This window comes from Elephantulus edwardii, unplaced genomic scaffold (assembly GCF_000299155.1).
Source record: "Elephantulus edwardii isolate Elephantulus edwardi_28Jun2011 unplaced genomic scaffold, EleEdw1.0 scaffold00011, whole genome shotgun sequence".
NCBI classification, from domain to species: domain Eukaryota; kingdom Metazoa; phylum Chordata; class Mammalia; order Macroscelidea; family Macroscelididae; genus Elephantulus; species Elephantulus edwardii.
In genome coordinates, this window is record NW_006399761.1 from 13,794,907 (window position 1) to 13,819,712 (window position 24,806).

Below are 24,806 nucleotides of genomic sequence, written 5' to 3' on the forward strand. Positions count from 1 at the left end.
GCTGGAAGCTCTGGTGAAGCCTGTCCAGGATGGGTGACCCTGAAATCCTGACAGCAGTTACACTGTTTAAACAAAAACACAAAAATTAAAACACCTACAGCATGCACCTGGAGCTCCGGTGGTGCAATGGTTACTTAGCTAACGAAAAATATCAGGACTCGAAGCCCATCAGCAGTTCTGCGGAAGGAGACTTGGGAATTTGCTACCACAAGGTTCATAGCAGGAGACCTTGTTGGGCAGAAAAATCACACCTGACTGTGTTATCGAGTCACTCTAAGTTGGTATTGGCTTGAGCAAACAAATCAATGAAGTACCCACAGTCCCCCAAGAATATCTGTGGGCCAAATTTGAAGAACACTACTGCACAGGAAAAAAAAGATGTATCTTCTTCGCATGAGAAGGGACACAGATGAGCAGTCTTCTCTCATGCCATTTATTGCCTCAGAAAAACCACTGGAGGGTCAGCTATGACTCGGTTCCAACAGAATGGTAAATAACAACACACAAGCATGAGACATGAGGTCTTCCATGATCGGTTCCTCCTGGCCTACAACTCTTTTCACGACTGTCCATGTACAAGTGGCACACACTCTCTACTTCTTGCACTCTCAGCAGCATCAAGCATTAATCCACACGTGGATTAAGAGGCATCAGAGAAGACAAAGCGCTTAAGGATGAGTGTAAAGGACTATACTGTTGGCCATACACAGGTTTGTGAGATGACAGTAATACACATGTATCTACGTGCTGTAAATAGAGGCATACACATGGTAGAGCCAGCAGGTGGCAAAGTCAATAGAAATTTTTTACTCAAACTAAACACCTGAGGAAATGAATTGCTGGTCCTAGAGCTTTAAAGCCAAACCTCAGAGGACGTCAAGATCAACTGACACAATATATTCTACAAAAACAGTGCTCTACATCTTACTTTGGTGAGGTACTTATGGGCCTTAAAAGCTTGCTGTCAGTTCCTAATGTCCAACTACTGGTCTCCTCCTGGACAGAACAAAGAAGCAAAGAAAATACAAGGTGCACAGAAATAATCATTCCAAAGTTCATCAATGGGCCACACAAATACCAACTTCTACCACTCAAAGCCAAAACTGGGTGGTGCCAGGCTACTACCACTGCTGCCCACTCAAAGGGTTAACAGCAGAGGACCCTGGGCAGAACAAGGCAAAAAGCATGGAACAGAACTCAAGACAAAACCCAAGAATGACCTGGCTCACAGAGCCTGGTAGAAACCCTGAGCTAGTCCTTAGTAAGTTTTGAGTTTAAAACTAAGTTCATGAATGTGACTTAACTTTCAGACAAACATGCTTATCAGGTGAACAATGACATCAGTGAGGTACTTAATACTCAGAACAAATGAGCATACAAGCATTTAAGGGCTATACGTGTTTACTCAGAAGAAAGTTCAAAAGGCAGGAACTGAAATGGAAGTATGAATGGGAAGGATAATGACTGGGTGAATGCTGTTACAATGTGAGAATCAAAACTGAAATCCTAAACCAAAATCTAAGGAAAGCACAGAGTTTTTCAAACTTTCAAAGCACAATTAAAAACAATACACACATATATAAATCATTAGAAAAAGAAACGATTCACCAAATAACTTGAACTTTGAATGAACCATCTCCTCTATCCCTCTCAGAAAAGAGAATCTGTAAATCCTGCAAAGAAGGATTTTTATCTTGAATCCTACTCCAGTCTTCCTCTCCACTAGCCATGGAATCCATGGAAACAAAACTTTGTGCCCATACTCTCCATATCCCTTCTAAATGATATTCCAAGAATCCAATTCTAATTTCTGGATCAAAGATCCCCAATTCAGTCTCGGGGCCTGCACAGGTCTCTTCTCCAGCTGTCTTCTTGCAGGTAGGCTATGCACATGGGAAAAAAGGAGTAGGTGTCTGGAGGAAGGAACATCAGAACTTGGGCCTTAGGCATGCAGGCTGAGACCTGGACAGACAAGCACCGGAAACCCTTTGTGGTGCCAGGCAGAGCTGGGATCTGGGGAAGGAGACTGGACTCCACCACATTCTGATGTATAATGAGTTTATTCAACAAATATTAAATATCGTCCTTCTCTTTTAAGTCATTACAGAGAGTTAATGGCATTCTGGTTAAGGTTTCCAGCTCCTATCTAAAAGATTGCATGGTTAAAAAATCAGGAAAGGAGTGTCTCAGGGAAGCATCCTGTCCCCATATCTTTTCAATCTGTATGCAGAACAGATCATTCAGGAAGCAGGGCTTTATGAGGAGGAGTGTGGCATCAAGATTGGAGGAAGACTCATTAAAAAGTCGATCTCAAAAGCATGGAGGAGGTCAGGCTTACTGGTCTAACAATGTGGGGGAACCCCTAGGACTATGGTCCTAGGCCTGTGGTCACCTTTCCAATCTGTAACAAAATTTTCTATGATTCAACTTCCAATCTCTTATCACCTCAATGAGCCATTGCTGCAGTCGCTGTGCCAACCCATCTCTTTAAGTTCTCCTTGCTGACCCACTTTTCCAGGCATGATGTCCCTTTCCATGAAATGCCCTTTTCTACCAACATGTTCAAAGTATAGAAGATGAAGCTTTGCCATCTTTGCTTCCAAAGAGCACTCTGGCTGTACCTTTTTTTCCTTCCTTGTTGTGTACCGTTGAGTCAGATCAGACTGGCACACAGGAGGAGATGCCCCTCCTTCTCCAGGGGAGCACCTGGTGGATTCGAACCATGGGCCTTCATCGTTGCAGCGCAGCTTCTTGCCACTAGGCCACCAGAGCTCCCCTCTGGCTGTACTGACAGGCCCATAAGGTGATCAAAAACATCAGGTACTCATGCCCTACAATCATCAATCATATTAAGTCTAAAGAGCAGTGTTTGCCCAGGTGTAAAATCTAGAAGGCAGAAAGAGGTAGGAGAGGAGGATTAATGGAAATGAGAATCACAGGAAAGTGGAAGAATGTGATTACATCGCACAGTATCTTACTCAAATATTTTGAAACAAAACGTGTACGAATGCTTCAATGGAAAACCAACTCACCTTGCCAGTTAATTGTCTCTCAAATCACAACAAAATCATCTATCACAGTTGGAAGAGTACAAGAGAGGAAGACTTTGGATTAAATGGATTGACATAGTAATGGGAGAAGGTGTGTCAGAGATAAGTGAGACGGCTCAGGATAAGGCAAGGTTCAGAGCTACTGTACGCAGGGCCACTATGAGTTGTAACAACAACAAATCACAGCATGGTGAAAGTTTTCAGTTTAATAAAACCAGTCCTATATAAAGACTCCCAATGAGATGGATTTACACACTGACTGCAGCAAAGGGCGCCGGTATGTCAGAGTTAATGAGGATGGCAGAGGACAGAAAAGGATTCAGATCTGCTGGTCACGGGGTCGCGATGGGTCATACTTGGCGGCACCTAACAAGAACAACAACATATGAAGTATCTCTCCAAAGTGCTACAGAGCAACGATGCCAGTTTAAAGTCTAAGGTGTACCTGACCCAAGCCACGGTATTTTCAATTACTTCCTATGCACGTGAAAGTTGGACAATGATTAACGAATTCACTGAATAAGTCTTTGAATTCTGGTGATGGAAAAAACAGGACTGAGTATCATACAATGGACTGCCGAAAGAATAAACAAGTATGTCCTGGAGCAAGTACAGAGTACTCCTAAAAGACAAGGGTGGTGAAACCCTGTCTTTCTTTGGGCCTGCTGTCAGAAGCCAATCCTGGGAAGGACATCATGCTGGGAGAGCTGGAGGATCAGAGAGGAAGACCCTCCCTCAACAACACAAACACTGTAACTGTAACAGTGGATTTGCATGTATTCGAGAGGATAGGGAAAGGTTCAGCTCTGTTGTTCACAGGGCCGTTATGAGTCCTGATTGACCTGATGGCATCTAGCAACATATGCAACAACTAGTTTACTTGTTCGTAATTTAGCTTATCAGCATGTTTAACTGGATGAGTCATACTGAGAAGCAATCACTATGGACTATTCTTGAAGGCATCCATCTAATGTGAAGTCACCAAGCTTCTATGGATAAAAATCTCAACATGATGTACATCATCAGGAAAGTTACAAAAACCCAAACTGGAAACACTATTTACTGTAATCATATAAACCACCGACCATGACATAAAGGTCTCATTTTTTACCGCCTCATCACTTGTTATGCATCAGAGAGCTGGACAATGACTAAGGAGGATAGAAGGAGAATTGATGCCTTTGAGCTGTGGTGCTGGAGAAGAGTATCGAGGGTACCATGGACTGCTAGGAAAACAAACAGATTCATCCTGGAGAGGGTCAAACTGGGCGTTACCTTGGAGGCAAGGATCCTAAGGCCTGGTCTGACATACTCTGGACATGTTGTAAGGAGGGACAGGTCTTTGGAGAGGGACATCATGCTTGGGAGGGTGGAAGGACAGCGCAGGAGGGGAAGGCCCTCTGTGAGGTGGATTGATTCAGTGACTGGGGTAATCGCAATTGGTGTATCGGAGACAGTGCGACTGACACAGGACAGAGCAGAGTTTAGGCCTGTTGTATACAGGGTCGCTATGAGTCTCAAGCAACGGGCACATAACAACAACAACAACAACAACATCACCTCAAGGCAGACATAAAATTGGTTGAGAAAACATGCAGGAAAGGTAATAAAAACAAGTAAAAGAGAGAAGACAAAATAAATGGAAGATGGAGGTAGAGAACACACCACTGGCTGCCATGGAAGGTGGTCTCTACCAGCTGTGCTCATCAGCACCAGCAGGACAAGTTAAAACTGCAGAAGAGATTGGAAACAGTCAGGCAAGTTTCCTGCAAGGCTGAAATCAAGTTCAAAGAGAAGTTGAAGGATATTAGCAAAAGGGAGCCTTCCCTCTGCACAGTCCCAGAAAGGACTCCTGGAACTGCCTTCCCCCATTAAGGAAACACTTTAAGCCTGCAATTAATAAAAAACATCATAAAGATAAAGAACTGTTAACAACCTCCACAGACACAAGAAAAATGGCCTAATACAGACCAAGAAAAATGTCACATAAAGTCAAGACAGCAGAGGCTATCTTCAAAGACTGGGGGGTGGGGGTGGGGGTGGGGAAGGACACAACACCACAAAGTAATCGTTCTCCTTAAAAAAGCAAAGCATACTGTAGACTTTAGAAATATCCCAGAAACAGAGCAGAATATATTGACACAGAGTCATAAGAATAGCTGTGGAAGAAGGTACAAATAACAGAAGGATGGAAACCACAGGATTACCCCAGAGTCAGGGAACCAGAAGAAATACAGTGAAGTGGAGTTACATCAACAGCTAAGAAGGTGGAATCAGTGGAAGAATGGAAGTTACAAAGCAAGTGGATATCGCAGAGACAAGGAGTTAGTAGCAATATACTGGTGTGGAGGAACATGAATAAGTACTGAAGAAACGGCAAATGATGGAAGAACTGATACTATAGATCAAAAGACAGAAGAAATTTAAAAAATCAGCATAAGACAGTGTACAGCCCACAAGGCATGAAAACACAATCCAGACTATCAAGACTGAAATGGCAGAAGTTTCCAACATGCTAGTGGGCAATAAAAAGCAGAACAAAGAAGACAGAACAGAGAGTCAGTGAGGGTCTTGAAGACAAGAACCTCAGCAGGACACACTACAAAAAAAAACCAGACAGAAGATGAAAGGAAAATGAAGAAAACATTAGACTCATGAGGGATGACACAAAGAACAACAGACATATGATCACACTCCCAGAACATGAGGAGGGCAGGGAAAGCACTGAGAAAATTGTGGAAGAGGTACAAGAAGGAAATGTCCCAGGCATTATGAAGAATGAGAAAATCTACATTCAAGTCAATTCACTGATCAATACCCAAATAGACTAGACCCCAAAAGAAAAACATCAAGACATGTCACAGCCAGATTCGCCAAAACCAAAGAATAGAATACTAAAAGCGGCACGAGAAAAACAAAAAGTCACCTACAAAAGACAATCAATTAGAATTAGTCTACATTCTGATTTCTAAGCAGAAACCATGCAAGCTAGAAGACAATGGGATGGCGTATACAGAAGAAAGAAAACAGTCGGCAGCTGAGGAACCTGTACCAGGCAAAGCTGTCCATCAAATATGAAGGAGAAATTAGGCCATTCACAGAAAAACAGAAACAAACGGAATTTGTGAAAACTAGAACAACCCAACAAGAAATTCTAAGGGAAGTCCTTCACACAGAGACAATAAAAGAAAGCAGATGGACCATGGTAACAAGAAACACCACAAAAAGAAACAGCAAAACCGTAGTGATGAAACCAGGCCTTGTTAATAATCTCACTTAAGGTAAATGGGCTTAATGCATCAATTAAGGGGGCAGGGGGGAAAGCAGCAAAATAGATATTTAAAAAACCACCCACTAATACACTGCCTGTAAGAGACACATCTAAAAAGACAGGGAAAAAGACAAACTAGAAAGCAAAGTCTACAAAAACAATATATATATGAAGCAAATGGCATTCACAAAGAAGTAGGAGTGTCAAAACTAATCTCCGATAAAATACACATCAGGATGAAAATCACCATAAAAGACAAGGAAGCGCATGATATAATGATTAAATATGGGATCAATTCTGAAGCGCGTACCACGTGCACTTGAGAAGAAAGTAAAAAGGTTTTTGGTAGGGTGCAGGACCCTACTGGTTACTCCAGTTAAGCCTTTAAACTCTGTTGCTCTCATGTGGGTCTGCTCACTGTTTGCACTTCCGTAGGTATCTGGGCAGCCACTGCTTTCTGCACCATCTACACCACTGGTCAATACGAAGAGTCCCTCCGAGAGGGCCAGCCCAAGCTCTACAGCTGCCTCTCCGTCTTTAGTACTATGGTCCTGCCTGTCCTAGAACTCTTTAATTGGCGTCTGTCTCACTGCCATGAGTTGTAAAGACTCGTGACTGACTCTCCACTAAGTTTCTGAGGCTGTAAGTTGACAGGAGGGGAAGAGCCGTCTTTTCCCACAGAGCAGCCAGTGGATTTGCACTGCCAGAGAGGCTCAGCCTTTAGCTCAGCACACAGCCTACAGATCACCCAAGCTCCCCTTTCAGATCTAGGAGGAGCCTTCTCATGAAACCCAGTGCAGAGGTGTTAAGCAGTCAGACGCTAACCTAAAGGTCAATGGGGCGAACCCACCAGCTTTGACCAGGTCCGGGGATATGGAAGGCTGCTTGAACAAAGATCACACGCCTAGAAATCTCGTGGGGTAGCAGTTCCACTCTGTCCTATGGAGTTGTCATAAGTCAGATCAACTCAAAAGCAACAGGTTTGTATTTGTTTCACAAACTGTCAGTATAAGAACCAAAGAACTCACTACTTCCCTGGTTCTCAGATCAGGAAGTTCCCCTAGAACTCTGTGAGAGTAGTCACTAATGTAAGGGCACGGGCTGTCAATTTCAGAGAATGGCTGTTGTGTGCTCCCGAGTTGGAACTGATCCACAGTGATCCTCCAGCAGGTTTTTAGAGGCAGCAGGTAACATGGGAGGAAGGTACCCATCTTTTTCCCAATGAGTAGCTGGTGGATTTGAACCATATGCCTTTGGGACTGTAGCACAGGTTCTTACCACTAGGCTACCAGAGCTCTCTACCAAGAAGCTTATGCTACAATTAAATCAACTAGTCACATGTAAGGTAGCAGCTACAACAGTCATTTTGACAGAATTCTAACTAGGGCCAGAAAGATCATATAGCGAAATCTACTTTATCATATGTGTGAAAGGATAAGTAAAAATCTGCTGGACATAGAAAGGGCCATCTAGGGGGAAAGAACTAGTATAATAAAATAATAAAGGTATTTAAAACTGTATTTCTTGAACACTTACCATAAAATAGGCGTAATGCAGAAACTATCTTGAATTTCATAAGAATCCTGTATCATATGTAAGAATGTTGTTGTTGTTGATTGCCTTCAAGTCGAGCACAACTCACAGTGACCCTATGAATAAAAGGCCTGAAGCCCTTCTACAACTATCGACATTGATCAAAGTTCATAAGGTTTCCGGAGACACGTTATTTAGGAAGTGGATGCCACTCCTGCTTCCAATATATAAGAATACTGAAAGCCTAACTAACTTGTTAAAGATGCTGTGTGATGCCAAGAGAGGTCCTATAAAACTATGCTGTGAGCAGTATGGCTTGTTTCGAAAATAGTAATACACAGGTATGGTACAATACAGGATAAAGATCTGTAACAGCAATCAGCACTGGGGATAAAAACACTTTCCATCCCTTTGTATAGATTATTTCTAAACATTTCTCCTCCTCCTTTCGTGACCTCATTTATGGAAGGAAACCACCTTCTATCTTATAGATGTCCAAACTGACATTGGAGGTGTTCACTGAGGACACGGAGTTAGTAAGCAGCAGTAGAAGTGAACCTGAGTCTCTCTGACCAAAGCCTTTATCACACAGCTGCTCTATTATTTTGACAGATGTGCACTTTGTAGTCGACTCGACAGCACCTAATAGCACAATGACAACTACGTGCCGACATGCTAAACTAGGAAAGCAGAGATGGAAGATCAAACTCAAAGGCTGGTCCGCAGAGCCATCAAAATCACAAACTGCAATACAGTGAGACTGAAGTGCTCGCCCCAAAGTGGTGGTGTTGGTGGTGTTAACTGCCGTCAAAGTCGAGTGCGACTCATAGCGACCCTATGAACAAGACCTGAATCCTTTCTATAAGGCTATCATTTCTCAAAGTTCAATTCAAGGAGTTTCCAGAGGCATGTTGTTTAGGAAGTGGATGCCACTCCTGCTTCTCACCAAAGTTGATACAGAATCTTACAGAAGCACAAAGGAGGTTACTTAGCCTAGGATGAGGCCAGGCAAGGCAGAAGAGCAGTTCTCAAAGAGCCAGTTAAAGGAAACAAAGTGTAAGATAGTGTTCTCAGGAAGGAAAGAGTGCACAGAACCACAGAAAGACACAGGAGAACAAAGCATATTTTAGTCTATAAACCTGTGCAATATCAGGCTATGTGTTAAGGTGTGGTACCAGGCAAAGGTGAAGTTAGAGAATCCTGGGTTTGGTTTTTCTCTTTTAAGCCCGAATGAGTAAAGAGTATATGGAATTAATCCAAGGGCCAAGTATTTAGGGGGTAAATCAACAGAAGTTGGTAATAAGTTAGCAATTAGTTTGACAACAAATAGGTAAGTCTTGGAAAAGGTGTCGAAGATAAGTCTTCTAAACAAGAATGGTAAAGCTTCATCTCTCACACATTGGGCATGATGCTAGAAGAGGCTTTTCCTTGGAAAACGGACACAATGCTTGGAAAGGTGGAGGGTCAGCCAGAGAGGAAGACCCCAATAAGATGGACTGAGACACAGTGACTGCAACAATGGGCTCGAGTGGGCAGAGGTGATAACAAGATTCAGTTCTGTTATTCATAGAGTTGCTATGCGTCAGTCATACTAGACTCGATGGTACCGAACAACAATAACAACACCACTTATGAGATTTAAAAACAAAACAAAACACGAGGCCCAATAAGAAAAGATGAATGTAACCATTTAAATTCAGTCAATGCCATACTTAGTAAAATAGTCTGTAAGTCATTTTTGGGTTGTTGTTATACAGTCAGAGAGCACCATCTATTTTTGAAATCTCAAGTATTGACAGAACAAAGGAACATTTCTCAGTGAACTTCCTCTTCTACACGAAAAAATTCTTCCTCTGTACTTGGTGAAGCTGATTCCCAGTAAATACTTAAGCAGACGCTGGATGACCTTGTGTCAGGGGACTCATTTTAAAAGATTCTCATAAGCAGAGTATGTCTAAAGCCCCTCAGAACTCAAGATTCTACAAAAAAGAAAGATGGAACAATTACTTGCAGTATAGACCACTTACAGCTATTTGCTGGGGTTGACTCAGAGGGTAATTCCAAATACTGCTCTGATATTATCTCAGTATTGAAAATGCTAACATATTCATATTTCCAACTATCTAGATGATATTAACAGTAAAAATGTTAAGATTAAACATTGACTATAAAATGCCATAAACACAGCAGTAATAGTCAAAATTGGTTACCAAACTTAATTGGATCTCAACAGAAAAATGATGCTCTCAACCTGAGTGTCACCTAGAGCTATGTTTGACAACTAACAGCAATGGGAAAAACATGCATTTGGTTGAAGTAGGAAAATGCCCTGCAGCGTGCCGAAGAATTGGCCCATCATTCAGAATCTCTGAAATGCTTCCCCTGATCATTTGTCAAAGAGGACTGACGCAATAGCATAAGCTCGTACAGAGATTCTGATTAAAGAAACAACTCAGTGAAATCCAGAATATCAAAATTCAATGAACTTCCAAGTTAGTGAAAAGATTCCAAATTATAAGACAGTCAGAAAACAGTGCTCTACTTTAAGAGTCTTGGTCCAAAACCGCAATGCTAAGAGTTGCTAAATGAATAAATTTTTTTTTTAGGAAACACTTTCCATTTCCAAAATTTTATATTAAGGACTATAAAATAAAAGTCAGTGGTATATCCAAAAGTAGTAATATTAGACTGGTGGGCAAAAATATAACTAACTGTATACAACGAGATAGCCACTTTGGGCTAAGTACTCACAGTTGTATATGAAAAATCTTCAGGATAATCACATGTCAAAAGTGATCCCTGAGAGCCAAGAAACAAGAAAGGTGAGCCTACAAGTGCCTGAGCTTTCAGAAGACGTGAAAGCTTCCAGTTGTGGAACAGGAGCAGGAAGTCAAGCCACTGCGAATGTGGTAGTCTTTCGTTGCTCACAAGGAGGAACCGAGTTGGCTGAAGAGACACAAAGGGGCAGAATACACAGGAGGTGGACCCCAGAGAGGACAGCTGTCCACAGGTGACAGAGCGTATTCCACAGGTCTTCTGTTCCACAGGTCTTCCACTGAGTAAGGGAGTCCCTGGGCTATGAAATGAGATCCGTTCCCAAGTGCATCTTTATGACAAATTTGTGGTTTAGTTTTAACAGGTGCATGTACTTTGTACTTGCCTTACTTTAATGCAAGAAATAGCTTGAAGTCTTTTCAGTGATTTTAAATCTGTATATGCAGCAAGCAGGCAATGTGATGAAAAATAGGTGGGAAGAAGGGTGGATGGAATCACTTCAAAGTTAAGGCAACTTTATGCAACAGTAAGGGGCAAACAGGAGTTGCTCCTAGGTCCAACCAGGAGATTGCCTCTATTTATAAACATGTCCTGGAGGAAACTACCCAAAGAAAGAGCAAAAACCACCCATCCCATTACAGGAAACATCCACAGCACACACAAGGCAAGCAAGAGAACCTGTTCCCATCATCAGCCAGTGGTTTTGCCCAAAAAGTTCAAAATTTTCCCCATACTGAATGAAAGTAGCCCTGGTACTGCTTAAGAAAACTTAAAAGTTAAGACCCCCTCAGAACTTCAATTAATCCAAAGCTCAAGAAATTTTTGGAAATGGAAAATTATCCAGTACCCAAAACAGGGTGAAATTCCTAACATCAGGCATATAAATTAAAAAAGGGAGGGAATCAATTAATATGAGCACAGAAAGAACTAGTAAATATGGACATTAAACCCATTTTTATGACTGTATTCTATACATTTCAAAAAGCTAAAAGACATATGTTATTGTTGTTGCTGCTGTGTACCACAGAGTCAGAACCAACCCATAGCTGACCCTTGGGGAGGGGGAGGTCTCAGAAACAGCTAATCACACAGGATGAGATTGCCCATCCTTCTTCCGCGGAGCAGCTGGTGGCCTTGAACTGTGTGCCTTTGGGATTGCAGCACAGCTTCTTGCCACTAGGCCACCAGAGCTCAAAAGACAAAGACACAACAAATTGGAAAATTCCAATTTCTAGACATGACTCTATCAGAAATGAAAAATGAGCTGGAGAAGAGTTAACAGTAGATCAAACACTGCAGGGGAAAAAAGATTAACCAAACTTGGAGACACAGACTATCCAAAATCAAAGAGTCCTAGTGGTGTAGTGATCAAGCACTTGGCAGCCAACCAAAACGTGAGGAGTCTGGAGCCACCAGCTGTTCCACAAGCACAAGATCTGGCAGTTGACGACCATAAAAATTTACAGCCTTGGGAAACCTCTGGGGTGGTTTTACCCTGTCCTACTGAATTTCTATGGGGTACAAGAGTTTGAGCTTCTGCTGTCTTTTATTTAGTCCAAAATATAACAAAGAAAAATTTTAAAAAGACTGAGGAAAAAAGTGATCTGAGTTTTAAGACAACAAAGACAGGCTAACAGACATGTAGTTGGACTTCCAACAGGGAAGAAGGAGGGGGAAAAAAACCAAAAAAACAATCTGAAGAAATAAAGGCCAAAAGAATTCCAACTTTGATGAAAACCACAAACCCACATATCCAAAAAGCTCAATGAACACCAGGCACAAGAAATAAAAAGAAAACTATATAAACCACCCATTCACAAACGGTTCTCACTTACAAATTCTATAAGCAAATAGAGACTAGAAATTAAAGGTAACCTTTATTCTATCTCAGTAAGTGCAGCATTGAAATGGATACTCCAGGAGAATACACTAGTTTGAGTAAACCACTTAAGAAAATCCCTAACAACTTAAAATTAACAAAGTTTAAAAATGTTTTCTTACTCTATGATAAATAATTCATTAAGGTAAACAAGTAAGAGCAGTCATCTTATTTTAGCAAACAGAAATGTTTTAAAAACAGAAAGGTACTTCTTTTCCTTAATTTTTGTTTCCTTAATTTATGTGGGTCACTCAGAAGAGAATTAGGACACTGAAAAACTTTTAAAGAAACTAAAAGGTGGAACTGAAAACCCAGAGCAGATTTGATGTTTGGAAATGCTGGCCCTAAAAAAAAAAAAAAACCCTGGCAACCACCCTTTCAAAATATCTTTTTTTTTTTAAAGTATAAAACTGTACTCAAAAAGTGTCTGCTTTTAGCACCTCATTCCACTCCTCAGAACTCAAAGAAGTCTGAATATTTGAAAAAAACAAAGAACCACTGAATATTAAAAACATTAAAGTTGAAAAGATCTGTTTTCCTATTTTTGTAAACACACTATTGTTTCAGTGTTTAACACTCTAATTAAAGAAATTTCTGTCTGAAAACAGGCAAGAGAAGAGGAACAAATTCTGAGTATCTGTATCTACTGTAATGGCTACCCTTCCTGTCATGTGTTTTCCCCAAAATAGAAGCCACACTAGTTATTCTACCATTTTGCTTAGGAAATACTGAGGTCTTTAAAAGAGGAAAAACAGCTCTATGGTAAAGTCAACAAAAAATATATATACACAATTACTGGAAAGAATTAATTTTCCACATTCCTCTTTTTTTTCTTAAGGAAAATAAAAACCATACACACACATTTGGGTAACATAGACATTTCAGTGCCTATACAAATAAGCACTTTTGGGAAATACACAGTACTGCAACACTTCCTTGTAGGATCAACATGTATGTGAAAACCAGCACAAAAATCGCTGAGCACACTGAGAAGTTATCACTAGAGCAGAGATGTATGGATTTGACTTCTTGCTGTCTTTTAAACAAAAATTATTTCTTATGAACTATACACCTGAAATGTACATGTGAAGCTAACAGAGTAAAAAAGTACTTATTATCTAGTCATAAATAGTTATTAATAATGCACTAAATTCCTACATAGGAAATCAAGAAGGGTTTTTGAAATCAAGTTACAACTGACTCTTGCAAATCAGTATCTAGTAAAGAGAACTAAGCCAATACACATTATATCAAGCACATGAGAAATGTGCAGAAAATTGACAACCTCCATTCAAGTTCTTAGAATGCAAATCTATCCAGTGCCTGTAACAATGAAAATGGACTCGTTTTTTTTACATTCAACTCCAGGTAAGATTTCAATAGTCCCCAGGTCAAAAACATAACAACAAATCCAACCATATATACACATCAAAGGCAAAGATCTGCCTACTGAATTATCATTCCATTGTTAATCTGCCTTTCAAAACCTCTCAGCACTTAAAAAATGACCTCCTGAAACAGCAAGTCATCGAGTAAATTCACAGTAAATCCTCTAATTAAATGACTTTTCGTTATTACAGCCATTTAAAAATTACTTGCTTACAGCAACAGCCTCCCCCCCACCCCCTTTCTGCTCATCAGAACTATTGTCTGGGATTCTCTCGCTTCTGAAATTCCTAACACTTCGCCCGTTTTAAAATCTGGCCCTTTGCTTTTCATCACAAACGTGTAAAAGACGTTTCTGCATCAGATGCTGAGGACTCCACAGGCAGGGCGCCCCACCTACTTAGGAAAACCAGATTAATATGCTTTCTGTCTCTCCCTCTCCTTCTCTCTTTTTTGCCCAAAGGATCAAAGAGGGCACACTTCGCTCTGGTCTCCAGCACTGGAGGCTGCTGCTGGTGGTTCCCAGAGGGAGAAATGTCACCATTTTAACAGGTAAAAATTGCAAGCTGGTGATGAAATGCCCTGGACACCCAGGATGATCCCCCTTTCCAAGGTCCAGTTCTCCCGCCCCCTGGACTCCTCTGGCCACCTCGGGGGACTGGATGGATGGATCCACGGGGTTTGCAGAACAAGCCAACAAGCGGCCTGGGAAAGACGGCCAGCACACTTACATTTGGAGCATGACCTGGTTCAGGAAGACCCCGTCCACCAAGGCCACATATTCGTCCAGGTTGGTCCCATTTCCTGCGGCCAGAGGTCCAAAGGTTTTCACCTAGGAGCAGGGAAAAAAAAAAAAAAAAAGATGCTGGTCAAGCGAGGCATGGACGCCCACCTCCAACCCGCAGCCCCCACCACCACCACCACCGCGGCCGCCGACGGCGCAGGCAGAGGGTACAATGAAGGACACCCCACTTACCCAAGTGACCAAGGGGCTGCTCATGAACTGCTCCAGGAGGGGAGTGAAAATCTCGTTCTCCATTTTACAAATTGTGTTATTTCAAGGGGAGGAGAGGGGGGAAAAAGGAACTAGCACAAAATAGGCTGAGGGATCGGTCACTCAATGGAGTGAATGGCGGGGAGGGAGGGTCAATACAAGTCCGTCGGGGAGGAGAATCCCATGGTGGAGTAGGGGGGGACACCCCAAAGCCCGAGGGGAGGCGTCGCCCGCCACGCGCGGCAGCCTGCGCTGGGGACTTCGGCACCGGGCGAGGGCGCGCAGGGAACAGGCATCTGGAGGAGGAGGAGGAAGGGCAAGGGGGCCGGGGCTGCGAGACAAAAAGCTCGGCAAGGTGGCCCGGCGGCCGCAGGCGCCGGCGCGGCCACAACGGCCGCTCGATTAGCCGCGAGCGGGGGCCGCCAGGCTCGCCCTGGGCGCGCCGCTCGGCGTTCCGCTCCGCGCGCTCCACACCCCGGCGGACATGGAGCCTCCCCGCCCGCAGCGCGCTCAGCACCGGCAGGCGCGGCTCGCCCCGGTGCGCCGGGCACGCGCCATCGCTACCCCGCAAGCCTGGCTCCTTCCCTTCCCCGGGGAGGGCGTGAAGATGCGCCCCTAAACCCCCGCCGGCCTTTCCAGTCCGCTTCGGGCTGGACCGGGGAGGGAAGCGGCTCGGCCACACGATCCACAGCGCGCTGCAGCCACCTCCACCACCACCGCCTCCTCCACCGCCCTCTCTGGAGGAGCCGGAGTAACGGCCCCAGCACCGCAGTGCCGCATCACACACCCCACCCCTCGCCGCCCGGCCCCGGCCGCGAGCCCGCCGTCAAAAGAGAGCGCGGCTGCTCCCTCCGCGCCGGAGATATCCTTCCGCCGAACTCCCCGCCCTTCCCGCGCCGCTGCCTCTGGATTGTGGGAGAAGAAAAACCGCTGCATGGGCGCGCGCCCGAGCGAGCCAGCGCGCGCGCACGGCCCGGCCCCGACGCCGCCCAGATGCCGGCGGCAGGCGCGCTCCTGCGGCAGCTGCTGCGGTGGCCGGCGCCGCGCGCCCGCGCGCTCCCGGGACGGCTGCCAGGGCCTGGGGGGCGGGGTCGGGGAGCCGGAGGAAAGGGGTCTGTCTGCTTGATCGCTTGCTCAGGCCTAATTATGGTTTATTTCCTCCTCCCTCAGTGCTTGCTTTGATGTGTGAAGGAACGGGGGAAACGCGATCCTCCCTTTTTAACAAGAGAGATGCAGGCCGTCTTTCCGGACACTTTGGATGTGATCAGCTAAGCATGCTTTTTCAGCGCAAAATGGAATAGGAAAACTCACTGCAGCAAATGGCAAAGGGACTTGATGCACGAACTTAATTATTTTTCTTTCTTCTTCCTTTATACTCCCGCCCCCATCTAGCCACTCGAGCATGTGTGTTCAAAGTTACAAGTAAAATGTAATATGATTTGGAAATAATGACCACCGTATTTTATCTCATTGGTATTCCTTGACTGGGGCAATCCTGATTTAGATGTTGACTATTTGGTCATTGAGGGAGAGGAGGGGAACACGAATAGATCAAGAGCTTCTCAAAGGAGATAGTTCAAAGTCAAATTGAGTGACAAAATAAAGATTACATATTTCACAAGCACTACGCTTTGCCAAATTTAAGCACTTCTCCATTCTTACTTCCAGGGAAGATAAAGACCTTTCTGTAGGATGAAATAGGTATGTAAGAGACGTAGGTGTTGCTTGTTGTAATTTAAGAAAATAAATAGAATCGTACTGCTTATTACTTACGCAAATATCTACTTTGAGATACTTCTATCTTAAATTGGCAGTAAAAATTTCTTGTCATAGCACTGAATTAAGAAACAGCACAATTGCTTAATTAGATGGTGGAAAGCCTGGATGCCAGAATCTTCCTGTTGAGTTTGAATCCAAGTTGGCACAGGATAGAGCAGGTTTCAGGGCCATTGTACATAGGGTCGCTAGGAGGAGCAAGGAGCTCGATGGTGCATAACAATCACTTAAAAACTAGTGGCCTCACAACTCAAGAGTTGGTAGTTTGAATCCAACAGCTGCTCTGTAAGAGAAATCAGCAATTACTTGAGTTGTTGGGCGGGTGGGTGAGCCTAAGCACAATTCAAATCCCTTCTGTGCTCCACTTTCTTCACCTGTAAATCAGGGATAATGATAGAGTTAAATAAATTAGCAATCTGTAATAATAATAATAATAATAATAATACTATGGATGTTGTTGTCTCTAAATGGTGTTTGGTGTTCTGTTGTTGGTTTGTTGTTTTGTTTTTAAAGATAGCCTTTGAAATATAACCTTTCCCACTTAGTTTCAATTGCAAGAGAAAAGATATTGTCTAGGGAGCAGAACAAGGAAATCTTTTGCAAAAATATAATAATTAAAATCAGAATGCATTAGGTAATTACATGTGGCACTTTCCTAAGTGGGTAGAATATTGCATGAACCCTGACTGCCACTCAAGCCTCCTGTCGTCATGGATGCTGCCAACCTCTCTCAGTCTTTCTTAATCATATCCCATTATCCGGTGAATGAAAGGGCAGAAGGAAAGCAGGAACCCAGAAGGAAGCCTTGTTCTGAGGAGCCTCCCAATGCCTGTCACATGCATTTTTTTTTAATCCCTCAGAATCTTGGCATAAATAACCCTGCAGTATTGGTGCCTATTGTCATTAAAAGCCATCAAGCCAGTTCTGACTCCTGCTTGCCCTCTGTACAAGAGAACAAAACACTGGCGGATCCTATGCCATCCTCATGATCCTGGATGTGCTTGAACCTAGTGCTGTAGGTTCAAGTGCTGTAGGTCAATCCATGTCGTCGTTGACTCTTCTCTTTTTTTTGACAACAACTATTTTGCCATGATTACTTGTTATGCTTCAGAGAGTTGCACAGTGACTAAGGATGACAGAAGAAGAATTGATGCCTTGGAGTTGTGGTGGTGGAGAAGAATCTTGAACATACCTTGGACTGCCAAGAAAACAAATAGGTCTGTCCTGGAGAGGGTAAAACCAAGTCTCTCCTTGGAGGCTTGGATTTTGAAGCTCTGCCTCACTAACTTTGGGCACGTGACCAGGAGAGATCAGTCCTTGGAGAAGGACATCATGCTAGGAAGGGTGGACGGACAGTACAGGAGAAGGAGACCCCAGATGAGATGGATTGATACAGTAACTGGGGCAATGGGGATTGATGTGTCGAAGTTAGTGAGACTGGCTCAGGACAGGGAAGGGTTCAGAGCTGCTGTACAGAGGGTTGCTATACATCGCAGGTGACTCAATGGCACATAACAACAATAACATTACTATGACAGGTTTTGAAGCAGGAGTGGAATCAACTTCCTAAACAACATGCCTCTGGAAACTCTATGAACTTTGATAAATGTCGATAGTTGTAGAGGGGCTTCAGGCCGTTTGTTCATAGGGTCGCTATGAGTTGTGCTCGACTTGAAGGCAACACCAACAACATTTTACCATGATGCTGATGCTGTTCTCCATTGTGACTATCCGCTCCGGATAACAAGCCCAATGTAGTCTCTCCACTCTCCTTCTGAGGAGCTTCCGGCTGCATGTCTTTGTGCCTATGTTGTTGTCGTTATATACCAATCAGTCTGGACGAACTCCAGTTGACTGTCTGGCAGGTTTTCAGAGATAGTAAATCAGATGAGAAGGGATTACCCATCTTTTCCCCACAGAGCAGCTGGTGAATTCCAACCCTGTGCCTTTGGCTTGACAGCACAACTCCTTATCATTAAGCCACCAGAGCTCCCTCTTTGCGCTTATGCTGCTGTGTGCTGACCCTCTGGCAAATTTTCAGAGGCAGTTAGTCACACAGGAGAAGATTGCCCATCCTTCGCCCATGGAGCAGCTGGCGGATTTGAACCACGTGCCTTTGAAATTGCAGCGCAGCTTCTTATCACGAGGCCAGCAGAGCTCTCTTTGCTATTGTTGTTAGGTGCCATCAAGTACAACTCACAGCGACCATATAAACAACAGACTTGAACCCTGTCCTATCCTGTGCCATCCTCATTTTCTCTGGCACACTTTGTGCTTACGATAGGAGGGGTCTGGGTTTGAATTTTTGCTAACACAGACTACTGAGGTTCACTTCTAGATATATATTTTTTTTAATCTGTCACATTAATACCAAACAAAACAGGTTAAGGATGTTTAGGACAGTGGCCACGAAAGAGTTAATGCAAGAATTGTACATTTAACGTCAATTCTCCAGTTTGCATTTAGTACCCAGCCTCACAGAGATTTGGATTCCCCTTCAGAGCCAGATGGCCTCAGATGCTTCCTGGTCTTTCTTTAGATTACACACACACACACACACACACACACACACACACACACACACACACACTCGGCCTCGCTTGCTCCCTTGCTCGCTCTCTCGAGAAACATGAGGAGTTAATTGTAAAAACAGGAAGCTTCAGCCCAGACTGAAATCTGGAGGAACTTATGCGAAAACCTAACAATTCACAATTCTCTAGTTTTAACAACAGCTTTAGAAATGCTTGATCATATCTCAGGAGTGCAATCAGGAAATTTCTCTGTCTGGCAAAAAAGAAGGATCGCGCATGATACACAATTTAAGGATCTCTGAATTGTACAATTTAAGGATCTCTGAATTGCGACGTCCACTGAGATTAAACTCAAATGTTTCCTGTGGTCTTGTCTCTAGGGGAGAGATTATTTTTTTTTCCAGGTCAATTTTGCTTTGTGCTTGGTAGTCATTTATTTGCGCTCCATTCATCCTTTCTCGGGATGTTAAATCTTGCAGAGAAAGACTCTGGAGAAACCTAACTCACTGGCTGTTGTTGTTGTTGTTGTTGCTGTCGACCAGTGTATACAACATACACTAAATTATTTGGCCAGCTCCTCTTGTGGGGAGTGGTTAGGGAGCTGTGCTGCTAACCAGAAGGCAGCCCCTCTCTGCTGGTTCGAATCCACCAGCTGTTCTGCAGGAGAAAGATGGGCAATCTCCTCCCGTGCAGCTAGCTGACTGCCTCTGCGAACATGCTGACAGTCAGCTGTGAGTTGGTTCCCACTTGTGGGCAATGTGCAAATCTAATGAGAAGCTAAATGGTTGCAAAGGGCCACGGACCCTGTCAGGCAGCACTGACAAGGTGAGATTCAAGTTTGAATTGAGGCTTCTCTCTGCTGGTTACACACACAGTGCTACCTTTACCAGGAACACGGTGTCTACCACTGTCTAGATCCACATTAAAAGAGATAACAGACTCAATCCAAACTAGTATCCAAAGAGACAAGTATTTTCAGACAGTGGGCTTTCAGAGGCTGTAACTCTCACAGGAGGAGACTGGCCATCTTTCTCCGGCAGAGCAGCCGGTGGATTTGAGTTGTCTGCCTTTGAGTTGACAACACAGTTCCCTACCCACAAGGCCACCAGAACACTATAAACTATACAATAAAGATACGATAAACTCATTCAATAAAAGCATCACAAATACAGCAATAGAGCATTGTTTATAACAGATACAAAGTGGAAAGAACGCAAAGATCCATAAAGAAATAAAATACGGTTGCCTAGTGTAAGAAGCTGCGCTGTAATCCCAAAGACACATGGTTCAAATCCACCAGTTTAGTATAAGAAGCTGCACTGCAATCCCAAAGGCTCATGGTTCAAATCCACCAGCTGCTCCCTGGGAGAAGGGTGGGCAATCTCCTCCCAAACAATTTACTTCCTCGGAAACTTGCTTGAGGGTCAGCTGTGAGTCTGGCCCTTGTCCAGGGCACACAACAACAGCAACAACCACCTTGAAACAGGGGCGCTCTGGCAGCCTAGTGGTAAGAAGCTGCTCTGAAACCCCAAAGGCACGTATTCCGAACCCATCAGATGCTCAGCAGGAAGACGGACAATCTCCTCCCTGCCTCTGAAAACCTGCCACAGGGTCAACTGTGGGTTGATTCTGACTTGATGGAATAAAAACAACAACCCCAAAATAAAATCCTAACCCCTGAGACCTGTGACTATGACCCTATTAGGAAATAGCATCTTTGGAGATATAATGAAATGCACATGAGCTTATGGAAGAGTACTAGAGTAACCAGAAGCCTTTAAATATCACTTGATTTATGGAATTCACCATATGTGAGGACAGAATTGAGCCCCACAGGGATTGCAGTGCCTGATTTTTGAAAAGCAGTGTCACTCTAATCCAATAGGACTCCTGTCCTTGTTCTCATCAAAAAAGAGAAGACACACAGAGACCCAAAAGCACATGGAAGAATGTCATGGGAAAATGGAAGCAGAAACTGAAGTTACATTGCCACAAGCCAAGGAACGCCGGAGCCACCAGAATCCAGGAAAGAATCCTCAGACCTTTCAGAAAGAGGATGGTGTTGCAGACACCCTCAATCCTGGGATCTACAATTGTGGTAGAAAGACCACTTTTGTTGCTTTAAGTCACCCAATTTGTGGTACTTTTTTACAGCAGCCCCGGAAAACGAATACAGCCTAAATCTCTAGCCTTCTAATGTGCTACAGAAGATTAAAAATGCATGGCCTTTCAACATTCATAGCTCTCATTTATCAAACATCTGCTCTGCTGGACATTTAAAAAATTAGAATCACATCCAGTGCTAAAAATAATCTTAAAAGCAGATATTATTTTCCTCACTGTAAGGAGAAAAAAGGGACCCAAGATCACATAACAGAGCTAATAAGAATTAAGTTGAGATGATGTCAGAATCCATAGTGTCAACCACTATTTTTTCTTCTTTTTAGTGTCAACCACTATTATGTTGTTGCCTAGTGTTGTAGAACTGCCTCAGTCAACTTCCTAGACTGTTAACATCAAGAAGACAAAGATCCTCACCACTGGCTCAATAGTCAACATCATGATGCTGTTGTTGTTATGTGCCGTTGAGTCGCTTGCAACTATGTACAACAGCCCTAAACTCTGCTCTGTCCTGTGCCAATCTCATTGTCTCCGACACACTCATCCCAGTTGTCCCAGTCACTGAATCAATCCACCTCATAGAGGGCCTTCCTCTCCTGTGCCAGCCCTCCCAAGTATGATGTCCCTCTCCAAGGACCTCCTTACAACATGTCCAAAGTATGTTAGATGGAGCCTCAGAATCCTTGCCTACAAGGAGCAGCCTGATTTAACCCTCTCTAGGATGAACCTGTTTGTTTTCCTAGCAGTCCATGGTACCCTCAATACTCTTCTCTAGCACCACAGCTCAAAGGCATCAATTCTCCTTCTATCCTCCTTAGTCATTGTCTAACTCTGTGACGCATAACAAGTGATTGCAAAGACCGTGGCCTGTACCAGATGCACCTTAGTCTCCAGAGAGACACCATTGCTCTTCAGTACTTTGGAGAGGTCCCTAACCGCAGACTTTCCCATGGCAATACGTCTTCTAATTTCCTGGCTGCTGGTGCCGAGAGTGTTGACTTTGGAGCCAAGCCGACTAAAGCTGTGAACAATCTCAATCTCTTCACCATCCATCCTGATGCTGCCAATTGGTCCAGTGGTGAGAATCTTTGTCTTCTTGACATTGAGCCTCAGTCCATATTGGAGGCTGCAGTCCTTGACTCTCTGCAGCAGGTGCTTCAGGTCCTTCTCAGTTTCAGCAAGCAGGGTTGTGTCATCTGCATAATGCAGATTGTTAATAGATCTTCCACCAATCTTCACCCCACATTTCTCTTCCTAGAACCCAGCCTCCTGGATAATCTATTCTGCATACAGGTAGAAAAGGTATGGAGACAGGACACATCCCTGACGTACGCCTTTCCCAATTTTGAACCAGGCAGTGTTTCCTTGCTCTGTTCTGACAACTGCCTCTTGGTCCAAGTATAGGTTTCTCATTAGCATGATCAAGTGTTCTTGGATTCCCATTCTTCTCAGAGTCAGCCACAGTTTGTTATGATCCACAATCGCCTTTGCATAGTCAATGAAGCACAGATAGACATTCCTCTGGTATTCCCTGCTTTCAGCTAAGATGAAGCTGTCAATTATTTCATCTTGTTTGGATCAACAATCAACACTCTTGGTACCAACAATCAGGAAATTAGGAGACTTATTACACTGGGCAAGTCTGCTGTCAGGGATATCTCCAAAATACTGAAGAGCAATGATGTCAGTTTGCAGAGTAAGGTGTGCCAGATTCAGGCCATTGTCTTCTCAGTCACCTGTTACACATCTGAGAGCAGGACAATGAAGAAGGATGACAAAAGGAGAATTGAGGCCTCTCAGTTGTGGTGCTGGAGAAGAGTACCTAAAAACCTATGGATTGCCAAAAGAACAAACAGATGTGTTCTGGAAAGGGTGCAACCAGAGTGTTCCATATGGAGACAAGGATAATGGAGCTTTGTTTTTCATACTTTGGACTTTCCTTGGAAAGGGACATCATGTTTGGAAAGACTGAAGGTCAGCAATGCAGGAGGAGGCTGCCAATGAGATGAACTGACACTGTACTTCAGCGTTGGGCTCTAGTGCGTCAGAGACGATCCGGATGGCGCTGGATAGAGCAGGTTTCAGGTTGACTGTTCACAGGGTCACATAGCAACAAAACCCAGCAGCAGTATGAGAGTTCAGTCCTCCAGTCCTTAAAAATTGTGATGATGCTTTCAAATATCTTTTAGAAAAGGTCAGTTTATGTTCAGGAAGCCATTGAACCCATCTTAGTTATAACACATTCTTAGAAGATGTGCACAATTTAAGGATAAAAAAAATTAATAGCAGTTTGAGTGTTTAAAGAGATAGATATTACATTATGGGAGAGAAATAAAAGATCACATTATGTTTGTGTATTCTAAGTTTTTCTCTGAAAAAAAAATGCATTAAGATTTGGAGGAAATCTTTTTCAAAGACAATTTCTTTTCTGACCTCAGTCTCCTGGTAGTAAATCTTGTAGTTCTTCAAATACACTGACAAGCTGTTTTGTTGTGGTTGTTAAGTGCAATGGAGAGCAGGACAATTCTCAATGACCCTTTCTTTGGACAACAGATTTAATGTTACTGTTCCCGACACCGTCCTCGGCAAACTCCACCATGCTCAAGTCCAATGCCACAGTCACTGTGTCAATCCATCTGGTTGAGGGCTCAGCAAAAGAGAGGAAAATCATCTTCACATGGCATCTGTATTCTTCTGTTTGCACTTGTTTCTGTGTCTATCAAAACCCAAACCAAAGCCATGCCATCAATTCCACCCCGATCCATAGCAAGCCAACAGACGGAGTAGGCTTGCTCTGTGAGGATCCTTATGAAAACAATGAGCCACATTTTTCTCCCATGGAAGAACTGGTGGGTTCAAGCCACCAACGGTTCAGTTGGCTACTGGTTGTGTCACCACTGTGCCACCAAGGCTCCTTCCTCTGTCCATGCTTCTCCTTACGTGATTGGGTTTTAGATACACCCTAAAGTGATAATGCTCTCATTAACGTAAAAAGAAAAACTCTGTCCCCCAGTCTGGAGGAAATACCATTCAATCTAGGACTCTCCTCGAGGTCATTAATGGTTAGAATAGTTATTCTCAGAAGTTGTCCTCATGTGAACTATATGTGCTGCTTACTAGTTTAAACTGGTCACCAGGTTTGGCAGGAGAGTAAATATTGACTGACCTCAAGGGTAGATGAATAGAAGAAGGTCGCTGTCAAGAGTTCCCAGTATATTTGGGAGTTAAACATGTCAAAAAACCTTTCAAAGCAAGTTATAGCAGTTAAGGTGACATTAGATCCCATGTCATTATGAAAGAGCGTGGTCAACTTAATTTGAGGAGAAGGATGCTACAGAAGAGGTTTTGCTTGAACAGAATCGTGAGGGAGGAATGAGAATGGGTTGGCTGGGACACAGGAAAGCACTGTGTCTGGGCGGGATAGTTGCATGGTCAGGCACAGGTGTGGGGAGGACTGAGGTGAGTGCAGGTCATTCACTTATTCAGAACA

At 43.5% G+C, this 24,806-nt stretch overlaps 1 protein-coding gene across 1 annotated transcript in view; it reads right to left on the reverse strand.

The window, feature by feature from the left end:
* CCDC88A (coiled-coil domain containing 88A) overlaps nucleotides 1-14,933 on the reverse strand; it is a 109,312-nt gene extending 94,379 nt beyond the window's left edge. Inside the window, exons 1-2 of the mRNA XM_006880931.1 lie at nucleotides 14,871-14,933; nucleotides 14,626-14,726 (exon numbers count right to left, since the gene is read on the reverse strand). Coding sequence (XP_006880993.1) covers nucleotides 14,626-14,726; nucleotides 14,871-14,933 — 164 coding nt within the window. The remainder of the gene's footprint in view (nucleotides 1-14,625; nucleotides 14,727-14,870) is intronic.
* Nucleotides 14,934-24,806: the final 9,873 nt, after the last annotated feature.